The 20,959-nt window shown below is 32.3% G+C and overlaps 1 protein-coding gene across 1 annotated transcript; it reads right to left on the minus strand.

Moving 5' to 3' along the window:
- Window positions 1–10,430: 10,430 nt before the first annotated feature.
- Window positions 10,431–12,600, minus strand: LOC125185347 (3-ketoacyl-CoA synthase 10-like). The gene is made up of 3 exons (XM_048081871.2): window positions 12,195–12,600; window positions 11,319–11,903; window positions 10,431–11,174 (listed from the first exon to the last, which is right to left on the minus strand). Exons 1-3 carry the CDS (start codon window positions 12,594–12,596, stop codon window positions 10,626–10,628), a joined length of 1,536 nt encoding a protein of 511 aa, XP_047937828.2. The 5' UTR covers window positions 12,597–12,600; the 3' UTR covers window positions 10,431–10,625.
- Between the last annotated feature and the right edge of the window lie 8,359 nt (window positions 12,601–20,959).

The following is a 20,959-nucleotide window of genomic DNA, read 5'->3' on the forward strand; positions in this document are numbered from 1 at the left end:
TATGAAACAGGGTCTATCATAAGACCAAGGATTTTTTAACTCTAGAAAAAGCAAAGAATCAATCTTCAATGAGCAACCAAATACATTTTAATAACGCCCAACAATTCCTAACTCTACAATAAGCAAAATATCAATCTTCGATAAGCGAACACATATATTTAAATGATACCCAAGCAAACAACAACATAGAACAAAGCAACAAAAACCCTTCAAAAAAAAGCAAAATATCAATCTTCGATAAGCGAACACATACATTTAAATAATACTCAAGCAAACAACAGCATAGAACAAAGCAACAAAAACCCTCTTCAAACAAGCAATTCTAAATGACCAAAAAAAAACAAAAACGTATGAAACAGGGTCTGAGACCAAGAAATTTCTAACTTTAAGGCTAGAATCTTTAATAAGCAAAGTAATAAACTTTGTCAAGCATTCTAGTATTTTACAACAAATTATGCGATATACATAATAAGACAATACATGTTGGTGTTGTACGTGGCGTCGAACGAGACAACATCACCATACATGTGATAGTTTTTCTTCGATATGGCGTCGCACCAGAAAAGTGCTTTCAACTCATTCTCGGACCCAAGCTCGTAGTGATAAGTGAAACCATCACATGTCTTCTTTCTCCTCACCATTTCATCTAACATCATCTGTGCGTCGGACCCTTCAACATATGTTTTCAAACTATGCATAGCATTCCTAAGTTCGGTTACAGTGATTCCCACAGTGTCATAACCCCAAGAAATTCTTTTATAAACTTGAAGGTCATGGATGGCCCAATGTTTGCTTTCGTGCAATCCCATATGAATTTCTTGTGTACCTCAGTCAACTTACGATTTAAATGCATATACTGCCTAAGGAAGTCCTATCATACTATGATTGTGTTCCTCCACAAACTCATGCACTATATACCCAACAAAATTACCCACCACAACGTACCTCAATGAGATTCTAGCCTTACAGTCACATCTTTTAGAGGTTCTTCTGTGCTTGTCAATAAAATCCTTCACGAGCATGAATGTGATCCATTTCAATCCCATTCTTCAACCCTTGTCTGTTACACACAATATATTGCCAAGTAACACACTCACGTGAAGATTTGATTCTACGTTTCCGGGTGTCGAAGCCAGCTTCACGAGCATAAGCATCGTAGAAAGCTATTCCGGTGTCCAAAGTTTGAATTTCTTGCCAACGAATGGTTTTAGTTTGTCAGGGCACTCGGGCACACAAGCAGCTGCGTAGGATATAAAAAAGACAATAATATCAAAAGAACCAAACAAAAAATGGTATTACATCAAGCAAACTGGAGAGACAAACTCACAGTTGAATTAAAGCACAATCTGCTTTGGGAGATATTGTCATTCAAACAAAGAAGTAATACAGTATATTTGTCTCTACAATTGCTCGTCAATTATTAATTTTAAGCAAGCAATAGGAGATATTTTAACAGTAGCAAAAACAAATGGAGCCAAGTAAGTTAGCAACAAAACATATTTAACAAAGCCACTATATTTTATCAACTAAGCAATGAAAATGGATCACCATCGGAAAGCAACACAACATATTAATAACAGCGCAATCTGCTTTGCGACATCCTACACGATCTCCCAGAACAGTAATTTGCGACATCATATAATTCATTTCGAGATACAATCATCTGCAGTGGACCAGTGTTTTGAAATAAAGGCGCGCTTCTCTTTCAATGAGTCAGTCTGCCAATAATGTCATAATTTTTGTCAAGGCGGATCTCCTACTCCAACACTCGCAACAAAAAAAAATAATGTTATAAACATATAATTAATGGGGCACACTAGGGTGCCACCTAAATTAAAGTGACAATAAAACACCATTATTAACCCTCTGATCTCCTATATAGATGGCTTAGATTGGATTTTAGAAATAGAGCACGGATCACTTGGTCGTGAATAATGTGTTGCTTTGCAAGGTAATTTTATCTTTTTGATTGGAATTAAATTCGAATAGGAATGGTAAATCCCGGTTTTATTGGGCGTTGATTCATACTCTCTCTACCACCAAGCTATAACGCACACCCACTACGTCAGAAACTGAATCGTTTCTCTCTCCAAATCCCACAATCCGATCATCTGCCAATTTATGCAAATCCGATCATCCACCATTTTTTTGCATCTATTTAAGCAAACCCTAGTCTGTTGTTGCTCTCACCGAAACCCTCCCCCTGCGATTTGTGGTTCTCTTCTTTTCCGTGTGCAATTGCCCAATCAGAAGTTTGAAATCGGCAATTGAAGTTTGAAATCCTCCCCCCAGCGATTTGTGGTTCTCCAGTAAACGGCCATTGAAGTTTGCAATCGGCGCACTCCATCCGAGGGATTTGTGGGTTAATTCCAGTGAGTTGTCGGACCTGTTTTCACTTAGTTTCTGAATTGCATGTGTAGACCATGATTCCTAGGGCTTGCTTGATGCTTTGTTCTATGTTCTTGTTTGCTTTTTTCTATATTCTTGGTTGATGCGGTATCTGAAAAATGTAATCTGTAGCTGATTGAAGATGGATTTTTTGCTTACTTTGGAGTTAGATAATGTTGTGTCTGTTGTTAGTCCCTTTATTCTACAAATTGTCTACGATGTTTTGGGTAATAAGAATTGCTTGGTTTTATTTTGTTGGTTGTTTTGTTGCAAAAAAATAAGTACACCTTTGAGTTAAGGGCTACTGGTGTGAATTAGACATAATATTGAGAATGATTTAGTTTTGGTTGTTTTGTCAATAACATCTATTTGTTTGCTTATTCAAGATTGATATTTTGCTTATTCTAATGTTAGGAATGTTGAAAACGTGTGATGAATGAGAGGCTTTTGGCCTTTCATGTGGCTAAGTTCTTTGGCCTTTCATGTTCTTGTAACCTCCATTTGGTTTATGATGTCTCTTAATGCTAAGACCTTTGAGGTGGCCTCTCCTATCCTATAAATAGGTGGAGTTTGGAAGAGGGAAGATACACCAACAAAAAGCATTCTCTCTTCTCTCTAGTTTTCTACATCATAGTAGCATTGCATAGCTCGATTCTTGGAACTTCATCAAGTTCGTCGGTGCCTAGCGGGTTTGAGGTGCTTCTACACGCTACGAGGAAGTCGTTTTATCTTTGGGGACAATACGTCATTCCGTGAGCACTAATCAGGGCATAATATGTCTTGCGGAAAGAGGGCTTTCCTCGACTCAACTTATAGTTCGGTTTGTTTTATTATTTCTGTTGTAATTTTCATTCCACTTATTATTATTATCTTCCTTCGATTGCAATAGTTAGAGTACCGCCTGTAACGGCTTGGGATTTTTATCCCCTTATTTCTAACAAGGAAGTGTTGGGTGTCATTAAAAAGTACACCCTCCGTCCCAATAAATATGAAACGTTTGCTTTTCGGCACAGGATTTTATGTAGTGTTGTTTTGTGAGTTAAAGAAGAGAGAGTAAAGTAAGAGATAGGGGAAAGTAGAGATAAAGTTATTTCTATTTTAAGAAACGTTTCATTTTTAATAGGACAATCCAAAAAGGAAAACGTTTCATTTCTAGTCGAACAGAGGGAGTATTTGTTTGCTTATTGAATATTGATTCTTTGCTTATTCTAAAGTTAGAAATTGTTTGATCTCATGACTTTCATACTTTTTTGTTACGTTTTTTTGGTCATTTAGAATTGCTTATTTTAAGAGTTTTTGTTGCTTTGTTCTATGTTTTTGTTGGCTTGGGTATCATTTAAATGTATGTGTTCGCTTATTGAAGATTGATATTTTGCTTATTATAGAGTTAGGAATTGCAGGGTGTTATTAAAATGTATTTGGTTGCTTATTGAAGATTGATTCTTTGCTTTTTCTAGAGTTAAAAAATGTTTGGTCTCATGATAAACCCGGTTTCATACATTTGGGTTACGTTTTTTTTGGGCATTAAGAATTGCTTGTTATTATTTTGTTGGTTGTTTTGTTCTTTGTTGTTGTTTGCTTGGTTGTCAGTGCATTTTACATTTTTTCTTATTTATGGTTGCATATTTGCTTGCTTTAAAGATTCAGTCTGTAATTCTATGTTTTTGTTTGCTTAGGTGTTTTTTTAATTTCATATGGTTGCTTATTTATGGTTACGATTTGTTGTGATTAAAATTCTGAACGAATTCTGATTGTGATTAGGTGTGTTTGGTTTATTGTATTTGTTTGCTTGGGTATCAGTTCAGTATACATATTTGCTTATTTCATGTTGCATATTTGCTTGATGTAGAGATAATAAATGCTTGGTCTCATGTTAAATCCTTTTTTTACCGTTTTTTACGATTTGCTTTGGTGGGTCGGACCCTTCAACATATGTGAAACCATCATATGCCTTCTTTATCCTCGCCATTTCATCTAACATCATCTGTGCGTCGTACCCTTCAACATATGTTTTCAAACTATGCATAGCATTCCTAAGTTCGGTTACAGTGATTCCCACAGTGTCATAACCCCAAGAAATTCTTTTATAAACTTGAAGGTCATGGATGGCCCAATGTTTGCTTTCGTGCAATCCCATATGAATTTCTTGTGTACCTCAGTCAACTTACGATTTAAATGCATATACTGCCTAAGGAAGTCCTATCATACTATGATTGTGTTCCTCCACAAACTCATGCACTATATACCCAACAAATTTACCCACCACAACGTACCTCAATGAGATTCTAGCCTTACAGTCACATCTTTTAGAGGTTCTTCTGTGCTTGTCAATAAAATCCTTCACGAGCATGAATGTGATCCATTTCAATCTCATTCTTCAACCCTTGTCTGTTACACACAATATATTGCCAAGTAACACACTCACGTGAAGATTTGATTCTACGTTTCCGGGTGTCGAAGCCAGCTTCACGAGCATAAGCATCGTAGAAAGCTATTCCGGTGTCCAAAGTTTGAATTTCTTGCCAATGAATGGTTTTAGTTTGTCAGGGCACTCGGGCACACAAGCAGCTGCATAGGATATAAAAAAGATAATAATATCAAAAGAACCAAACAAAAAATGGTATTACATCAAGCAAACTGGAGAGACAAACTCACAGTTGAATTAAAGCACAATCTGCTTTGGGAGATATTGTCATTCAAACAAAGAAGCAATACAGTATATTTGTCTCTGCTTGGGAGATATTTTAACAGTAGCAAAAACAAATGGAGCCAAGTAAGTTAGCAACAAAACATATTTAACAAAGCCACTATATTTTATCAACTAAGCAATGAAAATGGATCACCATCGGAAAGCAACACAACATATTAATAACAGCGCAATCTGCTTTGCGACATCCTACACGATCTCCCAGAACAGTAATTTGCGACATCATATAATTCATTTCGGATTACAACTATGAAGATGCAAACTTGGTAGTTCACACATCAATGTCGTGAATTTGAGTTCACGTATAAAAAAATACACTCCACAATTGCATAAAGTTGAATCACATATAGATAACCAATAAAATATAAAAACACAATTACACGATTAGAGATTATTATTACCGTCTGCAAAATAGGTAATATTCGTGTCAACGGGAACATCATTCTCCATGGATTGACTGACAGAAGTAATACAAATATTGAGTATCCTCCTAAATTGAAGAAAAATAAGGAAAGTGCCTCTTACCGTCTTCAAAATCAGTGAAATAGATATCAACGGGAACACCATTCTCCATAGATTGACTACTGACTAAATATTGAAGGAAAAATTACAGAGAAGAGAATGGAAATATCGCTTAAGATTAAAACAATCGCGTACACTGAATATAGCTATGGCGGTTTTTTCCTAGAGATTTAAGAGATAAATGCCGAAAATAGAAGAAAGAGAAAAGGAAGAAATACCGTGAATTGCGTTTCGGAAGAAACGACTGCAATTGTGATTTCCAGATATAGCCTTTAGCAATATTTTTATTCATTTTAATAAGAAATCTAAACTGCCAAATGTCATTTTAAAATTGAATCTCACGCCAAATCTAATGCCTAAGATTGATGGCAAAGTGTCACTGAAAATGGCATTGTCATTCTAGCAATTCCCTATAATTAATTGTAGAATTGTGTAACATTATTTTATTGGGAGTAAATACACTTTTCATACAAAATGTATCACACTTGTTTCAAATTGATAAAAAAAGGTTTCATGTTATCATAGCTAATACAAAAAGTTCGGTTGACGTTCATTTTAATACAAATCATAACCACAATCTGAACTCCGTTAATTATGTGCTTATGTGGCATTTGACTCATCAAACTTCACCAAGATTTAAGCAATTTTGGTATAAACAATGTATGACACGTTTGTGCAATGAAATTTAAAATCAATGTATAGCAGGTTCAATAAGGTTTAGAAATTCATCATATTCCTCGGTTGATTTCATTATAATGCTGCAAATGCTCCTATGTGGTGATAATAATAATAATAATAATAATAATAATAATAATAATAATAATAATAATAATAATAATAATAATAATAATAATAATAATAATAATAATAATAATAATAATAATAATAATAATAATAATAATAATAATAATAATAATAATAATAATAATAATAATAATAATAATAATAATAATAATAATAATAATAATAATAATAATAATAATAATAATAATAATAATAATAATAATAATAATAATAATAATAATAATAATAATAATAATAATAATAATAATAATAATAATAATAATAATAATAATAATAATAATAATAATAATAATAATAATAATAATAATAATAATAATAATAATAATAATAATAATAATAATAATAATAATAATAATAATAATAATAATAATAATAATAATAATAATAATAATAATAATAATAATAATAATAATAATAATAATAATAATAATAATAATAATAATAATAATAATAATAATAATAATAATAATAATAATAATAATAATAATAATAATAATAATAATAATAATAATAATAATAATAATAATAATAATAATAATAATAATAATAATAATAATAATAATAATAATAATAATAATAATAATAATAATAATAATAATAATAATAATAATAATAATAATAATAATAATAATAATAATAATAATAATAATAATAATAATAATAATAATAATAATAATAATAATAATAATAATAATAATAATAATAATAATAATAATAATAATAATAATAATAATAATAATAATAATAATAATAATAATAATAATAATAATAATAATAATAATAATAATAATAATAATAATAATAATAATAATAATAATAATAATAATAATAATAATAATAATAATAATAATAATAATAATAATAATAATAATAATAATAATAATAATAATAATAATAATAATAATAATAATAATAATAATAATAATAATAATAATAATAATAATAATAATAATAATAATAATAATAATAATAATAATAATAATAATAATAATAATAATAATAATAATAATAATAATAATAATAATAATAATAATAATAATAATAATAATAATAATAATAATAATAATAATAATAATAATAATAATAATAATAATAATAATAATAATAATAATAATAATAATAATAATAATAATAATAATAATAATAATAATAATAATAATAATAATAATAATAATAATAATAATAATAATAATAATAATAATAATAATAATAATAATAATAATAATAATAATAATAATAATAATAATAATAATAATAATAATAATAATAATAATAATAATAATAATAATAATAATAATAATAATAATAATAATAATAATAATAATAATAATAATAATAATAATAATAATAATAATAATAATAATAATAATAATAATAATAATAATAATAATAATAATAATAATAATAATAATAATAATAATAATAATAATAATAATAATAATAATAATAATAATAATAATAATAATAATAATAATAATAATAATAATAATAATAATAATAATAATAATAATAATAATAATAATAATAATAATAATAATAATAATAATAATAATAATAATAATAATAATAATAATAATAATAATAATAATAATAATAATAATAATAATAATAATAATAATAATAATAATAATAATAATAATAATAATAATAATAATAATAATAATAATAATAATAATAATAATAATAATAATAATAATAATAATAATAATAATAATAATAATAATAATAATAATAATAATAATAATAATAATAATAATAATAATAATAATAATAATAATAATAATAATAATAATAATAATAATAATAATAATAATAATAATAATAATAATAATAATAATAATAATAATAATAATAATAATAATAATAATAATAATAATAATAATAATAATAATAATAATAATAATAATAATAATAATAATAATAATAATAATAATAATAATAATAATAATAATAATAATAATAATAATAATAATAATAATAATAATAATAATAATAATAATAATAATAATAATAATAATAATAATAATAATAATAATAATAATAATAATAATAATAATAATAATAATAATAATAATAATAATAATAATAATAATAATAATAATAATAATAATAATAATAATAATAATAATAATAATAATAATAATAATAATAATAATAATAATAATAATAATAATAATAATAATAATAATAATAATAATAATAATAATAATAATAATAATAATAATAATAATAATAATAATAATAATAATAATAATAATAATAATAATAATAATAATAATAATAATAATATGTACTCCTATCTCAAATAATCTACTGTACAGATTAGAATCTTCGCGTGCCATCAACAAAAAGATAAAACTCTCCATCCAGTGACCGACGAGCAAAACTAGTAACCCAAAACATTAGACTGTCTTCTATAACAGACCAGCGCTCCTGAAACTTCATTATTCATCGTCCTCTTCAATAGCAAACTAATGCTTATTTCTTCACAGTTCACAGTCGGCAACAGTGCAACTCCATATGCCACATTCTCAGTAGGGCCGGGGGATCGAATTGGATCTGTCGTGGAGTCAAATGCAACTCCGAACCCCGACTCCGGCGGTACTAGTGGCAAGGGAGGGAGTCTGCCGACCCCCTCGACCCTTCAAATCCGTCACTGTGGCCATCCACATAAAAAAACAAAAAAAACAACCTCACACTGCTACGCTACACGGTTCAATAAATCAGAGAAAATAAATATGATAATGGAAAAAAAAGCTCTATTTAAATTTCAAGAGGTGACGAAACACCAATATTATCAAGAACTCCAAACATAAAGACATATATTAACTCCCAACAAGAACTAGGCACATTTAGGCTCTGTACCTCCCATTCCCAAGTACTACCAAATGCTACGAGCGACCATATACACCATTTTATTTAGCACAGATTAGAAAACGAGAGAGATAGAGATGTTTCATGGAGGTATTGCTTGTCTTGCTCGAGTCACTTCTCTAAAGGGAACAGAGAGTTCATGATAAATTTCCCATAATTTCTAATTTTTTTTATTTATTTGATGAGTCAAATGCCACATAAGCATATAATTAATGGAGTTAAGATTGTGGTTATGATTTGTATTAAAATGAACGTCAACTGATTTTTTGTATTAGTTATGATAACTTTGAAACTTTCTTTATCAATTTGAAACAAGTGTGATACATTTTGTATGAATAGTGTATTTACCACTATTTTATTGTGTTGTTAGTATTGGTGTAGGGATGGAGTAGGAGATCCTTTTCGCAATTTTTATGGCTCGAATTTAAGTAATTTTTTTATTTTCTAAATGAAAATACTAAAAATTACTTAGCCCTAAACCCTAAAACCTAAACCATAAAACCATTCACCTATATTCATTTTATAATAAAATGTGAGTATTGAGTTAGTTGAATATATGGATCATTTGTCAAAAATTGTAAAAATTTAATGATTCATGCATTGGCGGACGGACGAAAAAAGAAAAATAAGAAATTTAATGGCTAACGAATGGGGTACACTTTAGTGAATTCTATATCATTTTTATTTTTCATGTTAGGAGGTGTGCAAGTGATTGATAAATCACATAACTCATGCTTGATCACAGAAATTATTGTGAAGTTTTGCGTGAAGAATCGAATTTTATTTAATTACTCTCTCCATCTCTGAAATTTTGTCACTTATTTCCATTTACTTCTATCCCTAAAAATTTGTCACTTTTCACTTTTATCATTTTTGGTAATGAACCTCACATTCCATTAACTCAATCTCACTCACATTTTATTATAAAACTAATATATAAAAGTCTGACATACATGACGTGATGACACTAACTTTTTCAACTCATTTTCTATTACATTTCTAAAAACTCGTGCCAGATCAGGTGACAAATTATAAGGGACCGTATTTATCAAGATGAGTTACTCCGTCGAGAAATTTAAGAGCAAACATTGGAATTTATTAAGCTCGTATTTACCAGATTCTTAGCAATAAAGAATTGTTTAGCAATACTCCGTATTTAATTTCCAGAAGAAAGTTACACTGAAAAATTAACATCAATAATGAAATAGTTTTACAATCAGAAAGTAGAGTGGGCAGTAAACTCATACCACTATCCATGAAATTAATTAAGTTTATTGAATGTTTTTATCTAAGTAGATAGATATATGATGCTGCCTTGTAAATTGATAGTTCAATTCTCCTTCCATGGGTTTCTGTTGTGATGCTTAACAGTTCTGATAGCTTTCCATACAGCACTGTTACACTTGAAGCCGGAGCCCAGAGCCAGCTGCCACACCCTGTCCCCTTTCTTGATCTTGCTCTTGGCTTCCAAGTAAGCAAGCTCATACCAGATGCTGCTGCTCGACGTGTTGCCAAACCGCTCCAACGTCTTTCTTGACGCCTCCATGTACTCGTCTGTCAGGTCCAGGTTCTTCTGCATCTCGTCCAGCGCTTTCCTGCTCGTCGCCAGTATGCACACGTGCTCGAACGCCAGCTTGTAGTCGGGGATGTAGGGCTTGGACGAGCTGCTCTTCTTCCACACCAGCGACTTGAAAAAATGTAACTGCTCGGAAACAGGCAGCACCAGTGGCCCTAGTGTGGTAATGTTGGCCTTCAGAGCATGCCCTCCCACTTCCACCACATCTTTGCTCACTGACAGTCCTTGCTTTCCTCCCGCGTCTTCCTTGAGCTGTATGCTCCTATAGCTCCGGTCGTCCATTCCTTTGTGCGTCCGTACCACCTGCACAAAGGTAAGAACAGAATTAGAAAATGTGCAAACAATATATTATAAGGGCATTTTGGTAATTGCCCCATAAAAGAACTCTCCCCGTGGTATCAGAGCCCTGGTTTGGACTGGGCCTGTGTGGCAAAGTGGACCACTTACATGGTTTAGTTGATATTTTGACCGCAACCGCTCGAGGCGGTTGTTGGAGAGCAGCACGGCGGCGGCCCCCATCCGGAAGAAGCAGTTGGGGAGCAGCATGTCCAGCTCGTTCCCGCCATACCAGGTGAAGCTGACAACCTCTGTGCTGACTATCAAGGCGTACGAGCCCGGGTAGGCTTTCAAGAGGTCGTCAGCGAGGTCCACTGCGGTTATGCCAGCGGCACAGCCCATGCCACCTAGGTTGTAGCTCTGGATGGTATGCCTCAGCTTGTAGCGGTTGATCACCATGGCTGAGAGGGACGGGGTGGTGTTGAGTACCCCACAGTTGACTATTAGAATCCTTATGTCTTTGGGGCGGATGCCCGTGGTGGCGATGAGCTCATCCACCGCGCCAAACATGGATGCTGCCGCCTCCTCCCTCCCCACGCTCAGGTCTTTTGTGTAGCCCGGCCGGAACACCACTCGTGGAAGGTATGTCTCGTCGCCTATCCCGGAAGTCTTGAGAACTCGCTGCTGGAATTCGAGCGCTTTCTCGTTGAACTGCCCCGATTTCTTGGCTAGTTCTAGGTATTCATCTCTTGTGATCTGGTTAACACCATGACATTGCATGATCTTACTTATATATCATAATGGTAAAAATAAACCACTTTTACCGTTTTAGGTCGCCCATCAAATTAGCTCAATTTCTAAATATGGAATGTTTTAAACATTTGAATACTACTAATAATGTGGACCTCACATTCCACTAACGATATTTCTCTCTTACTTTACCAATTGTACATTAAAATTAGTGTCATACACGACTATTTCTATTTTTGGTGGACGGAGGTAGTAGTAGTATTAGTGTCATAAATTGAGAGGATCTCAAACACATACCTTGAGGTCATTTGGTGGGAGATAGCATGCGAAATCGACGAGATAAATGGCACGAGGAGTTAAATCAAGACATACATATAGAAACAAGGTCAAAAATCCAATAAAAACAAGTGTGTTAACAAGGTTGTAGCATTCCAAATGGAAAACATCCCATGTTAGCTTGCCCACTTGTGTGCCAAAAAGGAGCAGGAGAATCGGGAGCCACGCGAAATAGAAGCCGTGGTTGATGAGATACCCGTACCCGAGCTTCACGTATTTGAGGTTGACGGAGCTGAGGAAATCGGGCAGGCCACGGTGCACCCTTACAGAGAAGCTAGGGGAGCCCGCGTAGGGTCCGGAGCCCTCAACGCCCCGGTTCACGATCTCAGGTGAAAGGTACTCCTCCTGTGGGCTTCTTGCCATAACGAAAAATGTGTGAATAACATAAAGCGTGGGGTAATAAAGAAGGCGTGTAACAGAATGACAAGGCCTTGTTGCATGACTTCCTTTTGAACAGCGGATTTGTAGGACTTAGGCATTTCGTGTTTCTTCAATCCTGTTGCTTCAAATTCTCTACTCTTCTCTTTTACTTATTACTCCACTTTATATATAATATTATCATGTAAATTACTCTCATTCTTTGGAGTTGGAGTTAAAAGACTCCATATTCAAAATTATTGTAAAGTTTTTTAAGTAGGAAATAAAATATGGCTTTTGGGTTATTGTTGGACTAATCTCGTGAGTTATTCTAAACTAGTTGACCACCCGTGCGATGCACGGACTATATATATATATTATAGCAGTATTTATCGAGTACGGATCTCTCCAATTCTTCAAGTTTTAGCATAATAAAAATTCACGTTCAAATATACATAATTTGAGGATTCATTTTTCGAGTACTGAGATCCTATATTTATAGATCAAGGGTAGTGAGAGCATCCACAATGAATGTCCGATCTTACGCCCGATCGACCGAGATCGGGCTCGGGCATGATCGGGCATCCATTGCAAGTCTCGGGTATGCCCGAGGATGACCGAGAGTTCGGTCGCGCCCCATCTCTCGTCCGATCCATCGGGCGTGAGATCGGGCGCCCATTGCAGGCCGATGCCCGAGCCCGATAATTTTCGTTTTTTTTAAAAAAAAATTATTTAAATCCTAATTAAAAACACTATAAATATTCTATTTTTCTTCACTTTTCACACACCAAATTTAGATGACTAGTTTGATTTTTTTTAATTTAGTATTTTAGTTTTAATGTAGTTTTATTTTAGCTAAGTATGATGTAGTTTCACTTTTAAATTAAGTAATGTAGTTTTTTTTTTTTTTGCATTTGTGGTGTTTAATACTCCCTCCGTCCCCTATTAGGAGTCACTCTTTGACCGGGCACGGGTTTTAAGAAATGTAAAGAAAAGTTGGTTGAAAAAGTTAGTGGAATGTGAGACTCATTTTTTTATATTGGTTTTATAATAAAATGTGAGTGAATTGAGTTAGTGGAATGTGGGACCTACTTACTATTTATGGTAAAAATGAAGTGTGACTCTTAATTGGGGACAGACCGAAATGGAAAAGTGTGACTCTTAATGGAGGTCGGAGGGAGTATAATATATTTTTGTATTTTATTTTAATTAAAAATAAAATTAAAAAATAATGATTTAAGATTGAAATGAAAAGTGGATAAGAGATAGGGCATCCACTAGGGCTCCACCATTGCAGAAAGATAGGGCATGCTGATGTGGCAAATACTAGGACTCTCACTAGGGCATCCATTGTGGATGCTCTGATAAAATGCAAACTCATATATTGTATAAACTCCAAACTTTTCAATATAGTATCAATACAATATCAACATAGTGTAATATTTTAAGATTTTGATGTTAACACAATGTCAATACAATGTCAACACAATTTCAACACGGCATCAACCGTTGACATTGTATTGGCATTTTTTGTTGCTATTATTTTATCATTTGTTGATATTTTCTAACTGTCCAGATTAAAGTTTAGAGTATGTGCAATATTTACAGTTTGCATTTTATCACGTTCCTATAAATCCATGAGTATGATAAGATTTTTGCTCAAAATGTGTTTTGGCTCCATTTATATTTCCTCTCACAGTGAATCTGTCCTATTTATGTGTTTTTGGCTCTACAAATTTTCCCCTATTATTGATCACCAAGAAAATATTTAAGCTGTAAAAAATTGTAGGCTCCATTTTAATGTTCCTAGAAAAAGATTGGTTGTAAGAATAGTTATATCAAACACCACCTTTTTTACGTCTCCGTCACACGCTTTGCACATCTTTAAGAAATTATGTCAATCACTTTGTACATTCTTTAAGAAATAGAATTACACATTATTATATATACAATATCTAATCCATTTTTCAGTCATGATGGATATCAAATACTTTCTCTGTTTTCTTATAATTGAGGTAAAACTTTTCAGCGCTAAATTTAATAAATAAATATTTATTATTTAATGTGTTAAATAGATAAATTAAATAAAAAAGTAAGAGAGATAAAAAAATAAAAAAATAATAAATAAAAAGTGAATAAAATAGAGAAATAAAGTAAGAAAGAGTAAAGTAAGAATAAGAAAAAATGTAAACTATTAGTACTATATACTACTATATATAAAAATGACTCAACGAACTTTCCTAAATGAAAAAATAACCCAACTATGAAGAAACAAAGAGAGTACACATCAGCTCGACATATGGCTCTATTGTTTTGCAAAGGAATAGATAAAACTAAAAGAAAACTTAGAAACATAAAAAAAATAAGACACCACATTAGTAGTAGCAGCATTTATGCATCAAAAGAACTGGATTGAAATTTATTTTCTTCTTTTCTGATCAATACACATGAAACTCATATGAAAAATACATGAAATATTAGTTGTGTTAGTAGTACATCGCAACAATAAACATCAAGATGGAAGAGGGAACAAAATTTCTTGTAAGGCTATTTATAGGGATCTTAACACTTTTTTGACACGTAGATATTCCACTAAGTTAATTCGGAGTACTCCCTCCGTCTTAGATAATTCGTCCAAATATTCCATTTTGCTCCGTCTCACATAATTTGTCTCACTTCACTTTTACCATTTTTGGTAGTGAACCCCATATTCCACTAACTCATTCCTATTCACATTTTATTATAAAACTAATACTTTAAAAGTAGGGCCCACATCCCACCAACTTTTTCAACTCACTTTCCATTAAATTTCTTAAAACCCGTGTCCGATCAAAGTGGGACGAATTATCCGAGAGGAGGGAGTACTATTTTAATATAAAATCTTTCAGTGACAGTTTTTGGGAGGTGATTTTGGCGGGAGGAGATCCTCTGCAGTGTTGGGAAACACAGCATCATACGTTGTGGTTTAAACGCAGCTGGTAGGGAATGAAACGCAGCAAATGCTGCAAATTTTCTTTTTTATAATAATACTCCACTATGTTTATTTCATACTCCGTTAAAATATTAACTATTGTAAAATTTAGTTTGTTTGATAAAATTTGGTTTAGACGCATCATATACATGAATTGAAGCGCAACAAATTTCTCTTTTTATTTTATATTGAAATATTTTTTAAAATATTCACAAATATTGTAAAATTTAGTAAAATTGATGAATTAAAATAGGTAGCAATTCTAATTATCATATCATCCATTATAGGATTTAAATTTTTATTTGATATTTTTATTTTTTTAAAAACATAGTACTCCCCTTGTCTCACAAAAGATGTCATACTTGCGGGATGATACATATTTTAGGAGGTTTTGTTTTGTGTGTTAAATAGAGAACAAATATATAATTTTTATATTAAGTGAGAGTAAACTTTTTTTTAAAATGGAAATGTAACATTTTTTATAAGAAAAACTAAAAAGGAAAGTATGACATCTATCATGAGACGGAAGGGGTAATATATAACTAAAATAAAAACAAAAACCAATGATACGATACTTACACTCCAAAAAATGGCTGATTACCGCACAACAAAGTGCTCGATATAAAGGATGAAAGTGCTCGGTTAACGGAAAATACCAAGCATATTCCGAGCACTTTAGGTGGTTGATATTTACTTCATCAGAATATTCTAATTAGAATCGATAAGTATTTTTAATTTAGCAATCTAACTAAATTTTTATGAATATTTAATTGATAGATACTTGGTCTCGGTAAGTATTTTAAATTATCAAACTAATTAAATTTTACAAATAGTTATAAATATTTAAATGAAAAAAATATTTTAACGGAGTATGAAATAAACATAGTGGAGTATTATTATAAAAAAGAAAATTTGCAGCATTTGCTGCGTTTCATTCCCTACCAGCTGCGTTTAAACCACAGCACATGATGCTGTGTTTCCCAATACTGCAGAGGATCTCCTCCCGATTTTGGCTGGATCATTCTCTGTAAAGCTGCACAAGCTAATAGGGCTACAGCAATGAGTAACTGCGTGTATATAACTGTATATGTATGCATAATACACTTTTGTATCTTCTCTAAAAATTTTGCTTCTTCCCAAGAAATTATTTTGCAGTTCTTCCCAATAAGTGGCTTACACAGGCAGTTTGAACACTATTATAAATATTAGAAGAACTGATACACAGAACAGAATTAGAACTACTACGCAATACTATAATTTTCTCTTATTCAAACGGCCAGCGGACGAACATTTCCCACCATTCGCGCTCGCTTTTCAATGCCTCTGCGCTCGGTCCCAACCAGCTCCAGCTATCACCTCGCTCTGTCCAGAAGACGGAGAAGCGCTGGAAACTAAATAAGCAGCATCCGGGGCGGACGAGTAGATCGTCATTCCTGGAAAATTAAGCAGCGAGTTGTGCCATCGATGAAGCTAAATCAAAAGGAAAAATCGAATTGAGAGGAAAGAGGGTGCCTGAAGAATTCGCATATACATGTTACTATTTAGTTAATTTCGGGTTTGCATATAAATTGATTGAGTTTCGGTCATCTGCAAGGAAATTGAATTGGCCAGGAAGTTGACGACATGGGCTCGAGACGGGCGGCGGATGGTGGTAGAGGTCGACGGTTTTGGTGGAATCGGAGGGAATGGGCTTCGTGAACTGGGTTTGTTGTATTTTCGAATTGAGGCAATGGATTATGTAGAAAGTGTTCAATCTCAACATTACTCAACAACCAACAACAAACTTGAAGAAGAGAAGAAACAAAACTGAGATAAAAGGAGAGAATTTTTATTTCTGAATCACTCGATTAAGTTTGTACAATCAGACCCTAATCCCTATTTATACAATGCGTAAAACTCAGATGAACGCGCCGGTGATGAAGATTGAAGAGAAAGAAAATAAATATTTTAGATTTAATATACTCCGTATTTAGTGATAATTAATCAATTTATTGTTTATTTTAATTTGATGGGTGGCGATTTTAAAAGATTTCCCTTCGTTCCATAATAATAAAGTCATTTCCCTTTTTAGTAAAAGTCAACACATTTTTACTCTCTTACTTTATTCTCTCTACATCTCTCTGTCTTTTTCATTTTCATCTTTACTCTCCTTTTACTTAACTCACCTAACACAATTTTTTTTAATCTTCGTGCCAAAAGAATTGCCTCCATTACTATAGAATGGAGGGAGTAATTTTTTATTTTTTGTATAATTGGTGAGATTAGTATAATACTCCCTTTGTCCGACAAAAGATGTTACACTTTTTTTTAGTTTGTCCCACAAAATATATCACATTTCCCCTTTTGAAAATTTTTTTTTCTCACATGAATATAAAAATTATATTTTCTCTCTCCGTTTAACACACAAAATAAAACCTCCTAAAATCTCGTGCCGTCCCACAAGTGTGAAAATCTTTTGTGGAACAGAGGGAGTAGTACTAATAAAAAGTTAGTACTCAGATGACCCCATTTCTTGGGCGGCACGTGATTTTATGCAGTTATATTTTGTGTGTTAAGAGGAGAGAGTAAAGTAAGAAAGAGGGAATAAAGTAGAGATAAAGGTGTTTCCATTTTAAGTAATGGGTCATCTTGATTGGGACAAACAAAAAAGGAAAGTGAGTCATCTTCAATGAGACGGAAGGAGTATTATAATAAAGTTTACCAATATTTATGAAGGGGTAACTGCTTTTAAAGTCACCAACTTTCCATGAATTCCGCTTTTTCCCACGAACTTTAAAAAGTTTATTGTCGGTTGCCATTTTCCCATGTCAAGTTTTCCAGTCTGATTCAAACTGCTCGTTTCCTATTAAGACAATGTCCAAATTCTTTTATCTTACTATTGTTATCTTCGTCTTTGAAATACCTTCGCGTGGGTACCTTGTACGCCTCGATCGGAACTCGGGTGAAGAAGTTATGGCCATTTGATGAAGGTTGCGACCTTTGTGTGACCTTGTACTATCATAATGGTCATAACTTCTTCATCCGAGTTCCGATTGAGGCGTACAAGATATCCACGTGAAGCCATTTCAAAGACAAAGATAACGATAGTAAGATAAAAGAATTTGGACATTGTTTTAATAGGAAACAAACAGTTTGAATCAGACTGAAAAACTTGACATGGGAAAATGGCAACCGACAATAAAGTTCGTGACATTACACGAACTTTTTAAAGTTCGTGGGAAAAACCGGAATTCATGGAAAGTTGGTGACTCTAAAAGCAGTTACCCCTATTTATGAATTACGGAGTAGGATTCTTTTTGCATTTTGTTAGTCCGAAATGGTTTTTAGTTTTTATATATATTTCTTTTGCTTAATTTTAATAATGGTGTGTATGATCTTTATTTTTCTTTGAAAAGTTATTATCCTTTATATGCTGTCATATTTGGTGTCTCGATCTTGAGCAATGTGCAATGACGAACCTAGGTGGGGTCGAGTGGGGTCGACCGACCCCACGGTCGTCCGCTGAGAGCTGCCGGAAACTCCATTGATGGACCTCCGAGATCCGGCGCAACTCCACCTTCGACCCCACGGAGCTCCGTCTTGACGCCAAGCTACAGACATCCACCGCAATTCTTCACCCTTTGCCGGAAATAAAACGGGTAGAGTCGTAGAGTATAACACTTGAAAGAATAGATGAGAGAGATTGAGAGGAAGATGGAGGCCTCAGCGGCAACGCCAGTGGGAAGAATAGATGGAGAAGAAGACTTAGTATGAAATGGGCGAAATAATTGGGCCTACTCCTCTCTCTTAATGTGATAAAGTTTAAATAGTTATAGATAATTAAAAGTAATTATATTTTATTTAAATATTTTATTAATGATAATTTTCATTACATTCTTCTTTTATTTATTTTTTTTTAAAATTTTATAAATATTTAAATATTTAAATATAACTTAAAAAACAAAGATTTAAGTAAGAAAATAAAATATTTATTTTAAACATTTTTAAAATAATTATTTATTATTATATTCTATTGTGTTCGACCCCACGAGTTTCAATTCATGGGTCCGTCATTGTTTCTTGTATATAGGTGAAGAAAACGCATGGGAGAATCATTTAACTCACAACGGGGTGAAATCAAATTGGAGGAGAGGGGGATGAAGAGATTCAGAAGATGTAGTTGAGGCATGGTGACATGTTGATGAGGAAATTTGTGCAATCACTGGATGGGCCGTTCCCACGCCAAACAAATGGGCCATGTAATAATAAAGTGACGTTAATTAGTTTTCGGAAAATTAAGTGAGCCGTGTACAAGAGGTGAATACAGTCTCAATATATTGTACATAGACTAGACCAATATGATAACAATGATTTAAATATGACTTTTGTTTCTTTTGAGGCTAAAAAGATATGTTCAACAAATAATATTACAAGTCTACGTTATATTTTTAAATTTTGTAAATTCAATTTGTTTCGAGGTAATTGTATATTTTAGATTTGAAAAATTGACAATTTTTTTATTTTAAATTGCAGGTGAAACTCATGTGAGTACACATTATAATGCATCTAGCGTTTGGATTAATTATAATTCGGAGTACAAATTTAAAGTTCGGTTGAAAAATGAATTTGCATATAATTATCCGCACACCGTGAATAAAATTTGCAATATACACATTGTTAATAATTATGGTCCCAGTTTAGAAGTGCAATTTAGTTAGGGTACGAGTTTTAAGAAATTATTGGAGTGTGTAATAATTGAAGTGAGATAGTGGTTATTGGAATGTGTAATAATTGAAGTGAGGTAGTGGAAAGTGGAACCCTTTTGACTTTTGACTTTTTGTATGTTTATGATTTTGTTTTGTTTTATTTTTATAAAAGTAATTGCATTTGAGTGTAAATTTCATCAACAATGAGGTTAAATTTTATATCCAAATCCGATAAATTCTAAATGAGACTCTTAAACTGGGACGGAGGAAGTAGTAGTTTATATAGGTGGTGTTCGGTTTCCTAGATAAAATAATACCAAGATACAAACTAGGATTGAGATGCCCAATCGTGCCCCGTGCACGTGCTCCCCATCGGGCATCCGGGCCCTTCGGCGTCGCATCGGGCCTCCAGGCCCGGTGCCTTAACGGGCCTTGGCCCGAAATCGTGCCCCGTGCATGTGCTTCCCGTCGGGCCTCCGGGCCCTTTGGCGTCCATCGGGCCTCCGGGCACGGTGCCTTAACGGGCCTTGGCCCGAAATCATGCCTCGTGCATGTGCTTCACGTCGGGCCTCCGGGCCCTTCAGAGATCTTTGGAACAACTCTCCGTGCATGGGGTTTCGGGCCTCCAGGCCCACCGTAGAACATGCCGAAAAGGGGTACCAATCTCTGGGATTCTCCAACGTGTAAGGGCACGTGGTGGTACGGGACCACCA

This window comes from Salvia hispanica, chromosome 3 (genome assembly GCF_029641045.1).
Source record: "Salvia hispanica isolate PSC_SH4W2 chromosome 3, Shi_PSC_v1, whole genome shotgun sequence".
Classification (NCBI taxonomy): Eukaryota; Viridiplantae; Streptophyta; class Magnoliopsida; order Lamiales; family Lamiaceae; genus Salvia; species Salvia hispanica.

What these genes read in the sequence shown, in the direction of transcription:
- LOC125185347 (XM_048081871.2), bottom strand. Translation starts at nt 12,596, where the DNA reads ATGGCAAGAAGCCCACAGGAGGAGTACCTTTCACCTGAGATCGTGAAC. An exon ending in TCCCACCAAATGACCTCAAG is followed by an intron (nt 11,904 to 12,194) that starts GTATGTGTTTGA and finishes GGTGTTAACCAG; the next exon opens with ATCACAAGAGATGAATACCT. An exon ending in CAAAATATCAACTAAACCAT is followed by an intron (nt 11,175 to 11,318) that starts GTAAGTGGTCCA and finishes ACCTTTGTGCAG; the next exon opens with GTGGTACGGACGCACAAAGG.